The 20,818-nt window shown below is 48.5% G+C and overlaps 1 protein-coding gene across 1 annotated transcript in view; it reads right to left on the bottom strand.

The window, feature by feature from the left end:
• TNFRSF21 (TNF receptor superfamily member 21) overlaps positions 1–20,411 on the bottom strand; it is a 91,131-nt gene extending 70,720 nt beyond the window's left edge. The window contains exon 1 of the mRNA XM_018568043.1: positions 20,245–20,411. Within this exon, the coding sequence (XP_018423545.1) occupies positions 20,245–20,304 (60 nt within the window). The 5' untranslated portion in view covers positions 20,305–20,411. The remainder of the gene's footprint in view (positions 1–20,244) is intronic.
• Positions 20,412–20,818: the final 407 nt, after the last annotated feature.

The following is a 20,818-nucleotide window of genomic DNA, read 5'->3' on the forward strand; positions in this document are numbered from 1 at the left end:
ACTTCACTGCACAGCCCCCCCGAGTATGTATAAAAGCATAAAGGCTGCAATGGGAAGCAGTGATTGGTCAGCGCAGCCACTTGACTGTTCTGACCCATGAAATTATGTCTGTGATGGTTCTCATTCATCCGTGGTACATCTGTAAGAAATAAATGAAAGCAACTGGACTTGCTGTATCTTTCTTGAAGATGTCTCGCCGGTCATTCGACTAGCTTTCTCTTGAGAAACCTACTTGGATGACAGGCAAAAGTTCCTCAAAAAAAATACAGCAAGTCCAGTTGCTTTCATTTATTTCTTACATATCTGACCCATGAGAACCTTTTTTTCTTCTGGGACAGAAGAAAGAAGCCTCAGTAGGAGTTTCTTATTGGTTAGCATGGTCACATGGCTGTGCTGGGCAATTACTGCTCCCCATTGCAACCATTACGTTGTTCAACCATTGCATGTTTCTGACTTTTCTTCTCTTTTGGGTTACAGGAGTATGTTTCCTAAAGTACTCCTGTGTCCTGTGACCCAAAGTCAGATAAGAGTGGCTAAGATATCGGCTGATGGGGCAGGGCCACACCATGGCTGGGAAGAATCCAAACAATATTGTTGGGGTCTACCCCAGCTGCCCCCCTGCATGTGGCTGAGAGCAAGGGCCAGCTGGGCCTACCCCTTCCACAGCCTGTAGCTGAAGGAACAGAGACCAAGAGTGGACTGATCACGGCTGTGATGGACAATCACTGCTCCCCATTGCAACCGTTATGTTGTTGTACAGTCTAAAGAGCATGGATGGAGGACTTTCCCCTGCTGGCTATTGCATTCTGTCAGCCAGCGCCCATGGCTGTAATAAAATACCCAGTGACTGTAGGTGACTGGATACAGTCCCTGTTAAGCTGACCCGACTCCTTCAACAAAAGTCAATTGAAAAATCAACCTTTACCGAGCGTGGTGGTGCCACCATTTGGTCCCGACACAGGGCAAGGGTGTCTTAAGGGCTCACGTACAGAATTCAACAAGATCGGACAGTGGTGGAGCTAGAAGACTTCTTTTAATTCTATATAATATAATTCTATATAATCTTGTAATTTGGTCATGTTGCCATGTGCCCAATAGATTCAAATGAAATGTCAATGACAGGTCCACTTAAGGAGGTGTGGTGTACACATGCGTTATGTGCTCTAAAATGGTGTCAATGTCCTCGGCCTAAACTATCATAAACTCAACTTGTCCTTTAGTAACCATCACACCCTACCAGCCCAGCTGCAGTGAGGAAGACGGTGGCTTTCAGTAGTAGTGATTGAACACAGCACTATCTATATGGGATAAAAGGCACAAGGAGACACAAATGGTCACATTGATGCCGTATTAGTCACACTGCTGGGGGGACTGAAGAAACACAAGTGTTCTTATATAGAACAGCTATAAATATCATGAACAAATGTTCCAGATACGTTCAAGAGCTGAAGACACAAATACATGAACAATTATTGCTGCAATGGAAACACTCTACTGTACTCGTTCTTGAGTTCCCGCCAGCCCTATAAATGTTTCTCCTACACTAGGGGGTCTATTCACAAAGCTGCCGCAGGATCCAGCCGTAGCTTCGGCTGATCCTTCGGCAAGCTTCGGTTGCGGGAGCCCTTCGGTTCTGTCGAACCGAAGGGCTGCTGTACGTGCGATTCACTACAGCCCGTAGAGCACCCAAAAGGCGGCCGACCGGCTCAGCCGAGCCGAAGGAATTTGCTTTGAAGTGTCAGCCGAAGCGGGGCGAACGGCCAGCCGAAGGCCAGCCTTCCGCCACTCAAATGACTGCTGGGCGGAGCCAGCCGTGATGTCATGGCTGGCCCCGCCCAGTTGTAATGACAGATCAACGTCCCCAAATGACCTGGGGACGCTGAACTGTCAACGATACCAACTGGGCGGAGCTGGCCGTGGCGTCATGGCCGGCCCTGCCCAGTTGTTATTCATTGGCCGGGACCTGCTAGAAGACTCTAGCAGGTGCTGGCCAATAGGAAACAGTTGGGCGGAGCTAGCTGTCACCGCTAGTTCCGTCCAATTGTTTGTCTGCTTTCTTTTTTAAAAAAATCTTTTTTTTATTTTTCAAATTTACATTTTAAAGTTATTTTTTAAACTTTTCTCATTGATTTGCTATTCTGCTTGGCACCACAGAGGTACCGATCAGAATAGCCGAGCCGAATGACGCTTGGCGGCATTCGGCTATTCACTCACTGCTGTTCGAACCCTATGGGAATAGAGGAGAACAGCAGCGAGTGAGCTGCCGGAGCTTCAGCTCAGCCGATCCAGATGTTGGATCGGCTGAGTTGAAGTCCTTTTGCACTTCGGCTCAGCTGACTGAACTGCAGCCGATGTACTGAATAGCCGAACCTTGTTCTGCCGACTTCACTACGGCTCGGTTATTCACTCGGCTGCCTTCGGCAGCTTTGTGAATAACCCCGTAGGATATTTTCCATAGCAATGCAGCCCAAACCAAGCATCATTGGTAGAAACTGGTTGGGTCTGACAACGGCAGCACTAATGAGATGCAGGTTACATGTGAAAGGTCTGACAAAATCTCAGACAGACAATAGCTGACCACACATGTGACAATCTGAGTGTAGAGACTTTGTACCAACTCTTACAGGGTTTGTTCGCACAAGGCCTGGTGAGCCGCTTTGATATGCATAGATTAACGCAGGCCCAATGCTTCAATTGTTTTCTATGTGCACTGTTGAGACCATACATGTTTGGTGGTGCGTGGTGCATAAGAAATGCATTGCACCGACCCTACACAACGTACACCAGCGCACATGCATTGCAGCGTGCGGGATGGTGTGATCGAGCCCTTAAAGTTACCAAAATGTAATAGGAGCACCTAAAAAGGGCAAAGTGACAGATTCTCTTTACATACAAATGTGCTTAGAGAAATAAAGGGGCTGCCATTACCGACCTTCTTGAGTCAAAGCCTTATGAGGAATGGATGCCAGGAGGCAGCCAGGTAGCTAGAATTTCCAGAGGAAGGACTGCAACGGTAACCGACATACAGTAAACTCCCCATTATCCGGCATCCACAGGGATATGTAAATTTCAGATAAATGGAGTTTCTGGTTGCTTGAGAGTTACTATTAAAAATGGGTCTAACTAATGCCATACCCCATACTATACCATAACAAACTCTGTATTGACTTCATATTAATATTGAAATGCTGTAACTAAAAGCAAATAGACACACCTAAAACAAATTAAAAGACAAATCGACATACGATCGTTTCCAGGATAATAAATGCAGAACAGTGAGTACACATGGGGATTTTTTTTCTGGTTAGATGAGAGTTCTGGTTAGTCGAATACCGGATAACAGAGAGTTTACTGTATTTCCTTTGAAGGCATGGATGAGCGGAAGATGAACATTTTTTGCCAGGTATAAAAACCGATTTCAGATATATTCAGCTTAGCAATGCCCAGCGCCTGCGATAGCACGCAATGGCAGATTGGCTCGCTCTTTAAGACTCTCTATTTGGAAATAAGACTGAAATGTGGTCTTTTGGACTGAATTATGTGGCAGTTCAGGAGCCTAAAGGAGAAGAGTATATATTGCATTGTAATGGCATCACTGAACAAGAACACACAACACGCATCGCCGCAAGAGAGGCTAGATATAAATCAGGAGAGAACAAGCACACAACCAGCCCGGGTGAATGCGATTCATTTCTATGAGAAGACACAGATCACAGGTGATGGCAGAGACGGCATCTGGATCTTATCGGCATCAAGAGACACAGGAAAACCGTACAAGCAGGAGTAAAGTGAGACTGTGTTCAGGGTGCAAGTAGTTCCATATTCTTAACAAGCAATCAATCATTTTTAAAACAAGCCCGCACTGAGCTCTGTAGCTGCAGCCACTCTGGATCAATTATCTCTCAAAGCACTCAAGTTCATGTCTGAGCCAGCTCAGCTCCCTCTTCCAGCAGTGACACCTCACTCTGCTTCCCCTCTTAGCAGCTTTGCTTACCCTGCTTTGCCCACCCAGCAGGGACTCAGCAGCTCTACTCACCCTGCTCCCCCTCCCAGCAGCGCTGCTCACCCAGCAGGGACTCAGCGGCTCTACTCACCCTGCTCTCCCTCCCAGCAGCTCTGCTCACCTAGTTGGGACTCAGCAGCTCTATTCTCTCTACTCAACCTGCTCCTCCCACCCAGCAGCTCTGCTCACCCAGCAGGGACTCAGCGGCTCTACTCTCCCTGCTCTCCCTCCCAGCAGCTCTGCTCACCTAGTAGGGACTCAGCAGCTCTATTCTTTCTACTCAACCTGCTCCTCCCACCCAGCAGCTCTGCTCACCTAGCAGGGACTCAGCGGCTCTACTCACCCTGCTCCCCCTCCCAGCATCTCTGCTCACCCAGCAGGGAATCGGCAGCTCAGCTAACCTTGCTCCCCCTTCCAGCATCTCTGCTCCCCCAGCAGGGAATCGGCAGCTCAGCTAACCTTGCTCCCCCTTCCAGCAGCTCTACTCACCTTGCTCCCCCTTCCAGCAGCGCTGCTCACCCAGCAGGGACTCAGCGGCTCTACTCACCCTGCTCCCCCTCCCAGCAGCTCTGCTCACCTAGCAGGGACTCAGCAGCTCTACTCACCCTGCTCCCCCTCCCAGCATCTCTGCTCACCCAGCAGGGAATCGGCAGCTCAGCTAACCTTGCTCCCCCTTCCAGCAGCTCTACTCACCTTGCTCCCCCTTCCAGCAGCGCTGCTCACCCAGCAGGGACTCAGCGGCTCTACTCACCCTGCTCCCCCTCCCAGCAGCTCTGCTCACCTAGCAGGGACTCAGCAGCTCTACTCACCCTGCTCCCCCTCCCAGCATCTCTGCTCACCCAGCAGGGAATCGGCAGCTCAGCTAACCTTGCTCCCCCTTCCAGCAGCTCTACTCACCTTGCTCCCCCTTCCAGCAGCGCTGCTCACCCAGCAGGGACTCAGCGGCTCTACTCACCCTGCTCCCCCTCCCAGCAGCTCTGCTCACCTAGCAGGGACTCAGCAGCTCTACTCACCCTGCTCCCCCTCCCAGCATATCTGCTCACCCAGCAGGGACTCAGCGGCTCTACTCACCCTGCTCCCCCTCCCAGCAGCTCTGCTCACCTAGTAGGGACTCAGCAGCTCTATTCTCTCTACTCAACCTGCTCCTCCCACCCAGCAGCTCTACTCTCTCTGCTCATCCTGCTCCCCTTACTAGCAGCTCTGCTCCCCCCAGCAGGGAATCGGCAGCTCAGCTAACCTTGCTCCCCCTTCCAGCAGCTCTACTCACCTTGCTCCTCCTCCCAACAGCTCTGCTCACCCCCACCCACCCAGTAGGGATTCAGCATCTCTGCTCAATCTGCTCCCCCGCCGAGCAGTCTGGGAAAAGGAGGGGCAATACTCTGAGCAAATCAGACCCTCTCCTTTTGCACAGTGCAGTCATTCTGCATTCCTGAACATATGTGCGGAGGGATGACCTCATCAATGTACCACTGGTCCTCATCCACTAAGAAGACCGGGGACAAAGCTGTTGTGTTTAACTGCATCAGAGAAAAGAAATAGGTCACTGACCTGACTACACTATCCAGGAGGGGTGCCTAGATCCCAAGATGGGCTGAACACAATTACAGCAGTACACTTCTGTACTCCAGCTGTTGTGAAACTACAGGTCCCATGAGGCATTGCAAGACTTTGACAGCCACAGGCATGACTCCCAGGCGGGGGGGGAAGGGATTTGTAGTTTCACCACAACTGGAGGGCTGAGGTTGCCAACCACTGCTGTATGGTTTTGCTTCAGCACAAAGCAGTGAATAGAATTCCCCGGTTCTGTACAGAGCCCAAGAACTCTGAGTGAAAACCATCTGGATGCGGAGTTGTTTATTTCTGTACACGCCAACAGCACAATAGAGAACAGAAAAAGTATGGTGAGCCAATAACAAATAATGACACAGAACTGCACAGATATCTATTGGCAGATCCTGGATGCATTGTGTGTGCTGGAATCATTATCCAGACAAACACTCTGTTGTGACTCCTCAGTAGTAAAACAACTCAACTACAGAGGACCTTAGTGCAGCCATACATTAGCAGACGTCTTCAGGAATAAGGGATGCGGGAGCGGAGGGGGGCTTGCCATCCCTATATTAGACCAAGGGTGGACACATTATAGAATTCAGGAGCCAGTACGTCCAATCCAGGAGCCAGCAGGATGCTTTTAGGAGCCAGCTCCATTGACAACCATCAAGAGAAAACCTCAGTAGCTAGGCACCAGATGTCATTTTAAGGAATATTGGCTACCCGGGACCCGCCCAGCGCTGCATTACACCACCAGGACCCGCCCAGCGCTGCATTACACCACCAGGACCCGCCCAGCGCTGCATTACACCACCAGGACCCGCCCAGCGCTGCATTACACCACCAGGACCCGCCCAAACCCCCCCCCACCTCCCCACCACCACCACATGGTGCTCTATAATGTATTGCTGGGATAGTGGGATTTGTATTCCTCTATAGCTGATGCTACATTGTCTAGCCGCACAGCCACGTCAAGGCACCTCCATATAGTGCGGTCCTAACTCTAAACTATGAGAGTCTCCATCTTGGAGCACATGGGGCAAAAGGTAAAATTGGGTGCTGTAGAGTTAGGACCGCACTATATAGGAGGTGCCTTGGCGCGGCTGCGCGGCTTTCACATTTTCTGCAGAAGACGTGTTTCTAAACCTCTGTTTTTAACCTTAGCGGTGAGGCAAGTTTTTGTTGCATGCTGGCTGGTGAGTGTGCTGGGAAACTTTTTGCTGTTGAAGACGAGAGCTCCGGAAGCCTACCAGGGTGAGGCATGAGGTAAGTATCACACCACTTTCCTCTACCCCTAAACTAAACGAGCATGCAACCTTTGCAGTGAGGGGGAGCAACTACAGGGTTGACTTGTGGGATTCTTGAATTAAAATTTTCTAGCCTCAAATTTCAGATTGCAAGACATGCAAAAAATTAAAACATTTCTCCGGGTAAAGTGCGAGTTCTTATTCCGAGATCCTCTAATAAAACACAAGATGCATTGTATATCACACACACACACACACGTTTGGAACCCCCATACTGCGCACAGACAGTAATGGAAACACCATCAGCTGTTGCGTCTACACAAAGGAAAAATGGCAAATGTGCTCTGGCCACGAAGAGGCTAAATTCGAGCCGCAGCACAAATAAAACCAATGCAAGAGATCTTTTTTCTTCTCCAGGTTGGCAAAGCCAGACATCACAAAACCTAAGCTGGGGCTCCGATGTTCTTATACACTCTGTTAATTCAAACCAGACTGGCTGTGTCTGCCGTTCCTGGATGGAGACAGAATAATCATAACAGATCTGGAGATTACACTCCAGGGATTATGGACGGGTTATAGGATTATCATAATCCATAAACATTTTTTACACTCTGAAGATTTCACGTAGGTGCACTGTGCATAGGAGGAGTCTACGGAGACGAGAATCCTCAGCAGCCCAACATTACCTCACTTCCACTTTGGCGGTATTTATTGAGCCGTGTACTGTCCTCACTTTTCACTGCCTAAAGCTAAAGTCCACCGTAAAAAAATAAAATAAATGAACACATCTCGATAAAAGAAAAGAAAAAAAAAAAAAAGAAAAAGTGCAGAGTTATTTTTTTTTTTGCATTGGAGCCAGTAAAGCATTCCAGTTAAACATACATGGCAACCGCACAACTTATAACTAGCCTTGATGGAAGGGCTTACAACAATACAAAAACACAAAAAGTTCCCACTTACAAGCTAGCCTGCAACAAACCAAAGTTGCCCTCTCTGACTGTATGTGTTAAAAACAAGGGTTTCCGTGGAAGCCACAGCGCCTTGTCAAGGCTCCTCTGTGCAGGCCCGGCGCTACCGCAAGGCAAGTCAGGCGGCCGCCTTACGGCGCTGCAGGGTGAGGGCGAAAAAAACGGGGCATTTTGACAAGTACTTACTGTGTGGTGCTAACTAGGGATGCACTCATACTGGTTTTTCGGTATCTAGTACCGAATTTGTTTTCCGGTACTCGTCGATACCAAATACCAATACAGGAAGTCCCATTAAGGAAGCCGGGCGATGTGTTATGACTCACCACCCGGCTTCCTGATTAGTCGGGAAGCAGTCTCCATGCTCCCTCATCACCAGGTGACGAAGAAGCATGGAGCTGTCTTTCTGGCCAATCAGGAAGCCGGGGGGTGGGTAATGATTGGTCGCCTGGCTTCCCAATTGGCCAGCTTCCAGACCAATCAGGAAGCTGGGCGGCAAGTCATTACATGGCGCATGGCTTTCTGATTGGTCGGAAAGCCGTCTCCATGCTCCCTCATCACCAGGTGACGAAGAAGCATGGAGCCATTTTTCTGGCCAATCAGGAAGCCGGGGGGGGGGCGGGTAATGACTCGCAGCCCGGCTTCCTGATTAGTTGGGAAGCTGGCCAATCAAGAAGTTGGGCGGCGAGACATTTCCTGCCCACCGTCACCAAGAGCTCATTTGCCGTGGTCCCAGTCCCGCAAAAGAGCGGGGGACTTCGAAAGACACGGCAGAGAGGGAGGGGGACAGATAGGCTGGTATAAGTGATCTGATCAGATCACTTGTATAAAAGATGCAGTGGCTTCCCGCTGTACATTTAGCCATGCTTGCCCAAAGCAGGGCTAAATGTACCAAAAACAAAAAAAAGACTACCCGGCCGGCACTGCATGTCCCGGGCGTCGTGCGTTAGGAATTCCACACCTCTGATCCAGAGACAATCATATGCCCCAATCCGCAGGTAATCATTTCAAGTACAGTTACATGTGGACAGCCAATGACAGCTGTGCCCACCATCACCCTGTCATTCACTTGAACGGGCACCGCAACCTCATCTGTACGGACCCACCTGGGATTCCTGCCACAGAATCCTCAGGTTTTTATGGCAGGAATCCCAGGACAAATAACAACATGAGGTCTAATATACAACAAAACGATTCCAAGAGCACTGCGAGTAACAGAAAGAGAACACAGCTATCGCTAAATGAAACCAGAGGGAGAAGGAGAGTATGGAGAAGTCATGACTCTAACTCATATACATGCGTGTAAATATCAGCTTGAGCTACTGAGCTCCGCAAACACCAAGATTATTATAACAAAGCGGAAATGGAATAGCTGAACATTAGAAAAGTAACGCTCTTCCCTCTGGCTCAGAATTATTATATACAGCATATATTGACAAATTCAATCTATATTACCTTTCAGGGGAACCCATACAAGAATGCCAGAGCTGCCATTGCCAACATGTTTTTTTAAAGAGGAACTCCGGGCAAAGCTTATTACCCTTGCAGTGGGGCTACCTCATGCATTGCAAGGGCTAACTGCTTGTTTTCTTCTAGGTGCTAAAATGAAAAAAAGTTATACCCTATCCTCGGATCCTCTAAGTTAGCTGGCTTAGAGACCGGTCCTTCCAGCCTAGTTCCTTCGCTCTAGTGGTCCAAGGATCCTGGAGCTAACACGTCCAATACAATGTGCATTGGACGCGAGTATGCCGATGGACATACCATTGCAGCAGCATAGGAAGAGACAGGCTGGAGGGAGCATTGACAGCCGGCCAGCTCTGAGGTACAGGTGAGTTTAACCCGTTTTGTTTTAGCACCTACAAAAATGTGAGCAGTTAACCATCACTGTGCAGGGAGGGGTTGCCCCACTGGAAGGGTTAATAAAAAAGTTGCCCGAAGTTCTTCTTTAAAGCTGTAGGCCAGGGGTAGCCAAACTGCCGCCCTCCAGCTGTGGTGGAACTACAAATCCCATGAGGCATTGCAAGATTCTCACAGCCACAGACATGACTCTCGGAGAGAGATGCATCATGGGATTTGTAGTGTCACCACAGCTGGAGGGCCGGAGTTTGGCTACCCCTGCTGTAGGCTCAAAAGGTTGTTATACGGAACCAGGTATCAGTACCTAGCCAGATAGTGACCTGGAACAAGCAAGCAAGCAAGCCAGTTCACTCTGCGCGGCATGCATGCTAATTCCAAGTCAGTATCTTATAGGGCTGCAACAACTAATCGACATAATCGATTATAATCGATTATTGAAAAAGTTGTCAACTTTTTCAATAATCGATTAATCGGCTTCCGATCAGTTGGCCCTGTTCACAGCTCCACACGCTGTGCACCGCACCTCCTCCCCACCTCACGCTCGCCGCTGCCAGACCCGCTCGCATCCACGCTCCACACGCCGCACCTCCTCCCCGCCTCACATTTCCTGCCCATCCACGATCGGCAAGGCACGCGGGGAGATGTAGTAAGGAGGAGCAGGGGTGGGGGGATGACAGCCGCTGATAGACAGGTCCGATCTCAGAAGCAAGTTGCTGGAAGACTGCTCAGGTAAGCCTGCACTTTCCCACACATGGTGCTCTATAATGTATTGCTGGGATTTGTATTTCTCTATAGCTGATGGTACATTGTACTGTACATTATACATAGGAATACAAATACCAGCAATGCATTATACACTGTATGTATAATGTATTGCTGGGATTTGTTGTACTCCTCTATAGCTGGTGATATTCTGCATTGCGCTGTATAGAGGACTACAAGTCCCAGCAATAATACATTATACAGCGCAATGCGGAATACCACCAGCTATAGAGGACTACAACAAATCCCAGCAATAGTACATTATAAAGTGGTACAATGCTAAATACCACCAGCTATAGAGGACTACAAAACCCAGCAATAGTACATTATACAGCGCAATGCAGAATGCCGCCAGCTATTATGTACTATTGCTGGGATTTGTTGTATTCCTCTATAGCTGGTGGTATTCTGCATTGCGCTGTATAATGTGCTTTTGCTGGGTTTTGTAGTCCTCTATAGCCGGTGCCATTCTGCATTCATTGCTGTATAATTTTACACTTTCCATTTCACTATATTGCACACCACACTATCTTTTTTTCTTTTTTACTTCCACCGTGCCAAGCTTGCTCCTGTGATGGACTACAACCTCAATACAAACTAGTAGTCCCATCACTGGAGCCATTTTTTAAACTTTATTTTATTGTTTATCCGATTAATCGAACTTAATAATCGGCTAACTAATCGATTTTGAAAATAATCGTTAGCTGCAGCTCTAGTATCTTAATAGCCCAAACATAGCAGCGTTGAACCCTACACCTTAATAAGACGTCACCAACAACAGCAGCAGCACTCGCGTTTCTCTCCCACTTTAATAGAAGGCACACAGTATAGAACTCAAGGAAAATTAGATCCTGCTCACAGTTTCCAACACAAACAAAGCTCAATTAACCTAACACACCCAGTTCTCACCGCCTGCCACCCTTGGCGTGGTGATGAATGCCGCTCTCAGAACATGACAGAGCAGAATGCTCTCCATTACACCATGAAAGAGACAGCTGGGTGGGGGAATACCTGACATACAAAGGTTTCCCAGAACGTGACACAAGCTTTCCCTGATTGCACAATGTGTTGCAGAACCAGAAGGAGCGCACATTGAGACATAGGAACTGGGGTGTCTTAATATAGTAAATGTAAATATGTTCTGTTGTAAGGCAACCTCAGAACAGGGGTGGGCCAACTAATGCAGAATTCAGGAGCCAGAAGCATATTATAGGAGTCAGCTCCATTGACAACTAGAGAAAAACTCAAATGCTGGTTGCCTGCTGTCATTTTGTAAGTGGCATTGGTGACTGGGATTGGTCCAGCTTTGGATTAGCATGAGATGGAGATAACAATTTTCCTAAAAGATAATAAGAGACTATGAGCTCTGCTGAGATGGAAATCCAGCATTGGCTCATTTCACCGTGCTGGTGCTTTTCCACACTAGTAACCACCATGCTGGTGCTTTTTCACCGTAGTAACCACCATGCTGGTGCTTTTCCACTGTAGTAACCACCATGCTGGTTCTTTTCCACCGTAGTAACCACCATGCTGGTGCTTTTCCACCGTAGTAACCACCATGCTGGTGCTTTTCCACCGTAGTAACCACCATGCTGGTGCTTTTCCACAGTAGTAACCACCATGCTGGTGCTTTTCCACCGTAGTAACCACAGTGTTGGTGCTTTTCCACCGTAGTAACCACCATGCTGGTGCTTTTCCGCTTAAGTAACCACCATGCTGGTGGTTTTCCAGCAAAATAACCACCGTGCTGGAGGTTTTCCACCAAAGTAACCACCGTGCTGGAGGTTTTCCACCAAAGTAACCACCGTGCTGGAGGTTTTCCACCAAAGTAACCACCGTGCTGGAGGTTTTCCGCCGAAGTAACCACCGTGTTGGTGCTTTTCCGCCGAAGTAACCACCGGGCTGGTGCTTTTCCACCCTATTAACCACCGTGTTGGCGGTTTTTCACCCTAGAAAAGGGAATATTTCTTAATTAGGAGTACGGCAGTGACTCAACAAGCTCACCCAACTCATACCTAAGAGTTTTGTTGGGTGTTCCTATTCTGGAAAACATGGCATACAGCAGGGGTGCCCATTAGGTAGATCGTGATCTACCGGTAGCTCTCAAAGCTGATGCTGGTAGATCACGAAGGGTGTGAATGGCGGCCCCTTTATTCCATTTTGGTGTATTTATTTAGCTGTGCACACATGATTACCTATTAGCCTGAGTCTGCTGAGCCGAGCTCCCTGACACCTTTCTGGAGGAATTGGTGGTTGAAGTGCCATGTATTACATCAAAGAATATTCGTTTACACAGCCTGTTGCACTATACTGTTTGCAAAATACAGCAAGGAGAGACAGACAGGAGAGAGAGCACGAGGAGAGACAGCCAGAAAAGAGAGAGAGGAGAGACAGCCAGAAAAGTGAGAGAGGAGAGACAGCCGAGAGAGCGAAGAGAGACAGCCAGGAGAGAAAATGAGGAATGACAGCCAGCAGGATGAGCGAGGAAAGACAGCCAGGAGAGAGACGAGAGCCAGCCAGGAGAGAGAGAGCGAGGGAGGTTTTTTTTTCGTTGGTAGATCTCATGTAGCTCGTCATTTGAAAAGTAGATTTTAACACAAAAAATTGTGGGCACCCCTGGCGTACAGCATTTTCTGGTGCTGATCACTTGTACTTACACACGTGTATAAGGGATTATGCTTCAACCTCAGCTGTGCTGGAGGTTTTCCACCAAAGTAACCACCGTGCTGAAGGTTTTCCACCAAAGTAACCACCGTGCTGGAGGTTTTCCACCAAAGTAACCACCGTGCTGAAGGTTTTCCACCAAAGTAACCACCGTGCTGAAGGTTTTCCACCAAAGTAACCACAGTGGTGGAGGTTTTCCACCAAAGTAACCACTGTGCTGGTGCTATTCCACCAAAGTAACCACCGTGCTGGTGCTTTTCCACCAAAGTAACCACCGTGCTGGTGCTTTTCCACCAAAGTAACCACCGTGCTGGTGCTTTTCCACCAAAGTAACCACCGTGCTGGTGCTTTTCCACCAAAGTAACCACCGTGCTGGTGCTTTTCCACCAAAGTAACCACCGTGCTGGTGCTTTTCCACCAAAGTAACCACCGTGCTGGTGCTTTTCCACCAAAGTAACCACCGTGCTGGTGCTTTTCCACCAAAGTAACCACCGTGCTGGTGCTTTTCCACCAAAGTAACCACCGTGCTGGTGCTTTTCCACCAAAGTAACCACCAATGACCTTTATTCAAGTAACGCTTGATTGGTTAGCCAAACTTTAGTGGTGTATATAAGTGATATAGTCATCAGCATTACTAGACTCTGATGAAGGTGATGCACCCCAAAAGCATTAGTCTGGTTATGGTGACTGGTGGGTCCGGCCTATGGATTTGATCAATCACCAACGAATCAGTTCTTCCTGATCCATGATGGGAGACGTGTGTCGGATATGAATTCATTACATGCAGAATTATCCGCTCCACCTTTTTAATCTGTTTACATATTACAGTGGAGAGGGAGCTGTCTTTTCTATTGTTTTTTACATATGGGTAATGTTCCTCTTTAATGGTCCTACAAGCATGTGCAGTTTTGGGGGAAAAGCGCCATGCATGAGAAGAAAGTATTTGAAACTCCAGCCATTCGGTTGAAGAACAATTATTAGTGTATAATATAAAACAGGGTTAATATGTTTGTGGGGTGTGCGGCTTACCCTTCTTCAGGGCTAACTTTGGGGAAGGAACAGATTAAAAACATATATGAGTAAATGCATCTACAATAGAGGTACATTTACCAAAGTAACCACCGTGCTGGTGCTTTTCCACCAAAGTAACCACCGTGCTGGTGCTTTTCCACCAAAGTAACCACCATGCTGGTGCTTTTCCACCAAAGTAACCACCGTGCTGGTGCTTTTCCACCAAAGTAACCACTGTGCTGGTGCTTTTCCACCAAAGTAACCACCATGCTGGTGCTTTTCCACCAAAGTAACCACCGTGCTGGTGCTTTTCCACCAAAGTAACCACCGTGCTGGTGCTACCAATACTACCAATTTTGACTGTTCAAGTTAATCATTAAAACCCAACAGCGCAAACATTTTCGGTTACGTTCACAATGAATGGCACCACAATGCACCGCTCACAGAGCAATGGATACATGCAGTAACGTGAGCATTGTAGCACTAGTTGCCGCAAAGCACAAGTGCGAATGGACCCCCAACACTTAAAAATGTATTCGCTGTTAAATGGATAACCAACAAAAACAGCAAAATTAGCTTTAGTCATGAAGATTTAAAACAGCACCGTAATAAACCCCATAAAAGGGGTAACAGCAGTGCCAAACCAAACCAACAACAGCCAATCAGAAATAAGCATAGGCTTAAGCTCATTAAAATCTGCGTATGGTTTCTTCTGCAGAACCGTTGCACCATGGTACCAAATGAAGCCGGGTGTTCCTGGCACTGGTCCATTGCTCTTCCTGTCATGAAATATTTATCTATAACGATTTCAGAAGTCTCTGTAAAAATACAATGATGTATCAGAGAGATGTGCCAAGAACCCTAGAATCTTCTTTTTTTTTGCTGTATACCAAGACTCATCTCAAACTGTAAGCATAGTACCTAGAGACTGAATACCCAATAGCGTGTGTTGTACCTGGGGTACCGGTGGAGCGCAGCGCTAAGGGGAGCGCCTCTACGGCTCCTCCCTGTGGGACATGACGCGCTGCGTTCCACGGTGGAACGCGGAAGCCGCCCGGCGTTCCAAACCCCGCATTTGCAGGCTATTTAAAGCAGTCGGGAGGCTGACACGGCGTTCCACTATTGAGGACCCGGTGCCCTGCAGCCCCTCGACGCCTCTACTCACCTCCACCCTGTAATCTACAAACCGGCCTGGGACCTCCTCCTCACGACCAGCTCGGTTCCATACCGTTGCCTGCATCCTCAACTGCAAGTAACCTGTGTTTGGATTTCTCACTCGCAGCCTTGTACTACGTGTTGATTGACTTTCTCAGACTGTAAGCATAGTACCAAGAAACTGAATACCCAATAGCGTGTGTTGTACCTGGGGTGCTACTGTCATTACCAGCACCATACTAACCTCCCCATTAGTTGCATTACGCCTTGGGCCTAATCTGATTCTATTCAAATCCATTATTGTGGCCTATGAAGTAATAGAACACCCTTATTTCGACATTATTTGCTAAACACGGCAAATGATTCCGAAATCCTTAACTTTCCGTACAGTCTGAGAGCGACGCCTGGGGTTTAAAGGAGAACTATGAGATGAGTGATTTCCACTCACCTCATAGTTCTAAGCCGACCTGTGACAATGAGACTGTCACAGGTCGGCTCAGTAGATCGGGAGGTGAGAGAACACATACCGGGTTCCCTCACCTCTCGATCCTGTCACGGCTCTCTGCCGTGACAGGGGGAGGGCTGGATTGCCCTCTCCCCGCTCCGATCTGCCAGCGCTGACTGGCAGAACGGACGGGGGAGGGGGCGGGTACAGCTCTCTGCCTCTAGATAGGCAGAGCCAGCTGTCACTCACGCAGCTGGCCGGATCCTGTCATCTACGTCGAGATCCGCTCCAGGTGCGGTGTCTCAGTATACCGCGAGCTGTAGCTCCCTATATACTGAGCTTAGGGTAACGGGAGGACGCTAGTTTGTGTCCTCCCGTTACCCTAAGGAGAACTATGGGGAAAAACACTGACCCCATAGTTCTCCTTTAAGCCTGAATAGCCGCTTACTGTGTTTAAGGGGACTATAGTCTGTCCACACAGTTCCGCAGCTGCGATCTGTATCACAGAGTATAAAGGGGGATGTGACATAAGCAGATAAAACCAATATCCACTGAAGCAGTAAAGAGTTTGTCAAGGTGATACACAATGTTTTCAGTTACATACTGTAACAGAACACCCGAGTCAACAACCCCTGCAGTCCTTCCTATGTACTCAGCACGGTGCCAACTGAGACAAATATGTGACCAAGCTGGTTGTAGTGTGTACATATGAGAGGGTGTGAAGATTAGTTGGACTTCTAGTTCTGTCACAAAGGCAAATACACCAAAAAACCATAAAGCTCTCACATACATGTCGGCTGATGACCTGAGATGGCACTACACTTGCGACAATGCATCGTAGAAGTTCTAATGGCCCGTGCCCAACACTGACAACAAAGGGCCTCTTCATAGAGACCACCACAACATAATTGAGGAACTCTGACCTCATCTCTAAGAGAGATACCCAAAACCGATATTTTTTTGGTGGACAGTGAAGAGTAGAACTTCCTAAAAGGTGCCCATACACTGTTCGATTATCCCACGATAATCGCGGGAAATCCCACGATAATCGCGGGAAATCCCGCGATCGTACGATAATCGCAAAGTGGTTGGCAGGCGTGCAACCGTTTTTACTGTACGGTCGCACGTCTTTTGTCTAAGGAGCATGTTCGAAAACCAGACGAAAATCTTAGATTTTCGGCTGGTTTGTGGCATGCTCGGGAGACAAATGCCGAATGGTGCCGCGCACACTGCCCGTTCAGCATTGCGGTCATCGGAAGCCCGCCCCTCAGCGAGGCGGGCTTGCGATGATCGCAAGTACGATTGCCTGTCCAAGATGGGCAGATCGTACATTTTTTTATTACTTTACCATCGCAAGACTAGGGTCTTGCGATGGTTGTAAAGTGTATGGCCACCTTTAGACTGACCAAAATGGGGGAACTTGGTAGAGAGTCAACCATTGCCAAAACCCCTCTACAGCAGGCGTGAACAAATTAATATAGAATCCAGGAGCCAGCAAATTTTTAAGGAGCCAGCTCCATTGACAGAAACTAGAGAAGACTTCAAAAATTAGGCTCTAGTGATAAGGGACAATGGCTACCTGGCTCGTGGGATTTGTTCTGCCCCGCTCTAGAGGCTCAGCTCAACAGTAAGCAGTGAACTCGAAGGTTCAGCTCCCATTTCTGTGTTTACTGAGCTTCATGTCACTTCCCACCGACCCAAGTCATTGCCATTACACAGACTCTCCGCTACTACATCAAGCGCACCCGTAGACACAACCTCATGACCTCCGTGATGACTTTAGTGGTAAGGTCTCTGCACATCTTCCAACAAGGTGGTTTCCACTCTCCCAAAATGTAATATTAAAAAGAGAAATCATCAGTAAATGTAGGAAAACCAAAATATGAGGAAAACTCTCAAAACTCCAAAAAGCAGCATGGACAGAGCCAGGGAATAAAGGAAGACGTCTCCACTGGAGGAGCCGAATATGTCACAGGCCAGCATGTGACTTCATAAGACTCCACCTGCATATGACATCACTTTTAGGAGTTGTGGTTCTTTATATAATGGCCCATTGTAGAGTAAAAGTTATTTAGTAGCAAAAAAAGTTTAGTTTTTTTAAAGATATTCTTCCCCTGCTATTATGAGTGGACATTCAACAAACACCAATATTACTTAAACTAAGCTCAATTCTAAGCCATGTTCAGATGTGTGGTACACAGGGGTCCTCCAGACCAGCCATTCTCAACATCTGTTTGTCCCCAACATTCATGGCCGATGTAGCAATCACCTCTTAGACTGGTAATCAGTAGATATGTTCCTTTGTATTGGGGGTCAGTGTAGGTGTGGGGCCAATTCACCACTGCACATTGATCAAGGAATCCCTAGTAACCTCAGGAGGAACCCAATGAATCCACAGAACCCTGGTTGAGACAAGCGGGTCATAAAGGGTTACATTTTGCAGTAGGAATGATACAACCTTCCAGTGGTGGTCAGAACGCCAACCTAACAGGCCGCTAAAAAAATGATCATCGGTGTACTGCCTCTGGCTTTGTCAAGTGGTGACGGCCCTGGACCTATGCCGGCACCATCAAATGGTAGGTGATCAGCCACAGCTCAAGGAACCCTGGAGGAACCCTAGGGCTCTGCAGAACCCTGGATGAGCAAGAATGATTAAGAGCAGTACCCCTAGGAACCTCTGTAGGTACCCTACGACCCAACAGAACCCTGGCTAAGAAAAGATGGTCTAGAGCAGGGGTGCCCAGGTAGATAGTGATCTAGCAGTAGCTCTCAAAGCTGATGCTGGTAGATCACGAAGGGTGTGAATGGCGGCCCCTTTATTCCATTTTGGTATATTTATTTAGCTGTGCACACATGATTACCTATTAGCCTGAGACCGCTGAGCCGAGCTCCCTGACACCTTTCTGGTGGATTCTGGTGGTTGAAGTGCCATGTATTACATCAAAGACTATTAGTTTACACATTGTATACAAGAAAAGAAAAGCGGGGCTTTAAAAGTGTCCAAAAGAGCAAAGAGAGACAGCCAGGAAAGAGTGAGAGAGAAAGGAAAGACAGCCTGGAGAGCGAGGAGAGAAAGCCAGGAAAAGAGTGAGAGAGCAAGGAAAGACAGCCTGGAGAGCGAGGAGAGACAGCCAGGAGAGACAGCCAGGAGAGAGAGAGAGAGAGAGAGAGAGAGAGAGAGAGAGAGTTTTTTTTCCCGTTAGTAGATCTCATGTAGCTCTTCATTTGAAAAGTAGATCCTAACACAAAAATTGTGGGCACCCCTGGTCTAGAGCAGTGGTGGCCAACTTACTTGACATAGGAGGCCTCAGGTGTGGCCCCTGACATCACTAAAGGACCACACATAATTTTCAATGAATGCAATTCTACAGAAAGCTGAAGTCATTCAACAGAAGATGGTCAGAGACAGAAAACATGCTATAGGCATTGTTGGGGACTGGGGACATACATCGGTCATGGCCTGGAGACATGTTACATGAGACTACTAGAGATCACGGCTATTACAACCCCTTCACAAGTCAACCCTTCCACATCTGTGCACCCTACAAGCCCTCTCTCACATAACCCAAACCATCAACTATGGGAATCTACTCTATCACTGGGCTGAGGGCTGCAAGGGCCCCGAAGGACCTTACAATAAGCAACAAATGGCTTTGTGGCCCCCGGGCAGCAGATTGGGCACCAGGGATCTAGAATAAAGGTATTTAGAGTTCTCTGTTCCTGGGCGGAACTATTCGAACATATTTTCATAGCAGCAGAAATGACCATCTTTGGGGTTTTAAAAGTGTCACTAAAAAATCCCTGCAAAACAGACCCCTGGTGCCCAACCTGAAGCCCAGGGGCCACATCTGGCCCTTACTCAGTGGCTCTCAGTCCTGTCTTATGTTCTAAATATCAAATGCTGTTTATTCGCCCGATCTTTTGCGTCTCCTCACGCTCCCCTCTGCACCTGCATTAACATCCATTTCCGGCCATGGGGTACGAGCACTGCAAAAGCACTGTGGTCACTGGAACTACTAATCCCATTACCCTGCCTGTCCCAATGCATTCATTCATGGCGGTCACCGTGTATAATTGTAGCCGGGTGGAGGCGGGTGACTACATTACACAACAGGACCAAGCAGAGTGAACGTAGTCACCCTCATAAAGGAAGTTGTACCTGAGGAGTAACTAAACTCAGATCTGACTAGGAAATTACTTTTTTTGATGATGGGGGGGGGCCAGAACCTTAGTTACTGGGGATGATGGAACTCATACAGGGGCCGGGAGTGCAGGTCCAATCCTTGCTAAGAGCTTCCGCAGCATCTTCCCAGCATCCCAGTACCATGATCTGGGTGTGTCAGAGCATTGGTAAGACCGGCACTGGAAAGACTGGTACTCATAAGGCTGGCACTTGTGCCCTGGCACTGGTAAGGCTGGCACTGGTAAGGCTGGCACCCATTATAAATACAATGAGGAGAGGATGGTTGGTGAGTAGAGGAAGGGTAAGACAAGTGAGATCCAGGGAGGAGAAGCAGCACAGTGCTGGAAAACATGGAGGGAGCCTGGCACTGCAAGAGGAGGGGCAGCTTGGTTGGTACTTACAGCCAGTAGGCAGGCAGCCCGGTTGGCGCTGCAGCCTTTCCCTTGCCGGGTGGCCCCCATGTCTAGCTGTCAGGCAGTCCGGGGGCTAGCTCATGCCCTTTTTGCAGGTCTCAGCAGAAGCCCAGCTGGCAGAGAGGGTGCCAGAGCCGCCGCGATGCGGGCAGGTATGCGGGGCTGTGTCTGGATGGCACACGGGCTGTTGGCCATCGCTGAGCTGAAGCGCGGTGCTGCCGGCTCTGTCCGCAGATGAAGAATGAGCAGACACTGACAGCGAGCCGGGGGAGGAACGAGGCAGGACGAGGACCCGCCCACTCCGCCTGCACAATGCCAGACGAGGGAACGCCCATATGTGACGTCACCTACGGGCCCAGGGCGGCTTGCTGCGTCACGTGATGAGCTCATCGCTAGATCGGGAGCATCGATCGGTCAGTGTGTCTACGCCGGCACGTGGACTGTGCTAAAGAGGAGGACATGGCCGTGGTATGGCGGCATGGCTGAGCGTGTCCTTTATCTCTATACATTCTATGACACAGAGGGAGATAATTAGAGATAAATCGATATGGATAGACAATGA

This window comes from Nanorana parkeri, unplaced genomic scaffold (genome assembly GCF_000935625.1).
Source record: "Nanorana parkeri isolate BGI_ZX_2015 unplaced genomic scaffold, ASM93562v1 scaffold1129, whole genome shotgun sequence".
NCBI classification, from domain to species: domain Eukaryota; kingdom Metazoa; phylum Chordata; class Amphibia; order Anura; family Dicroglossidae; genus Nanorana; species Nanorana parkeri.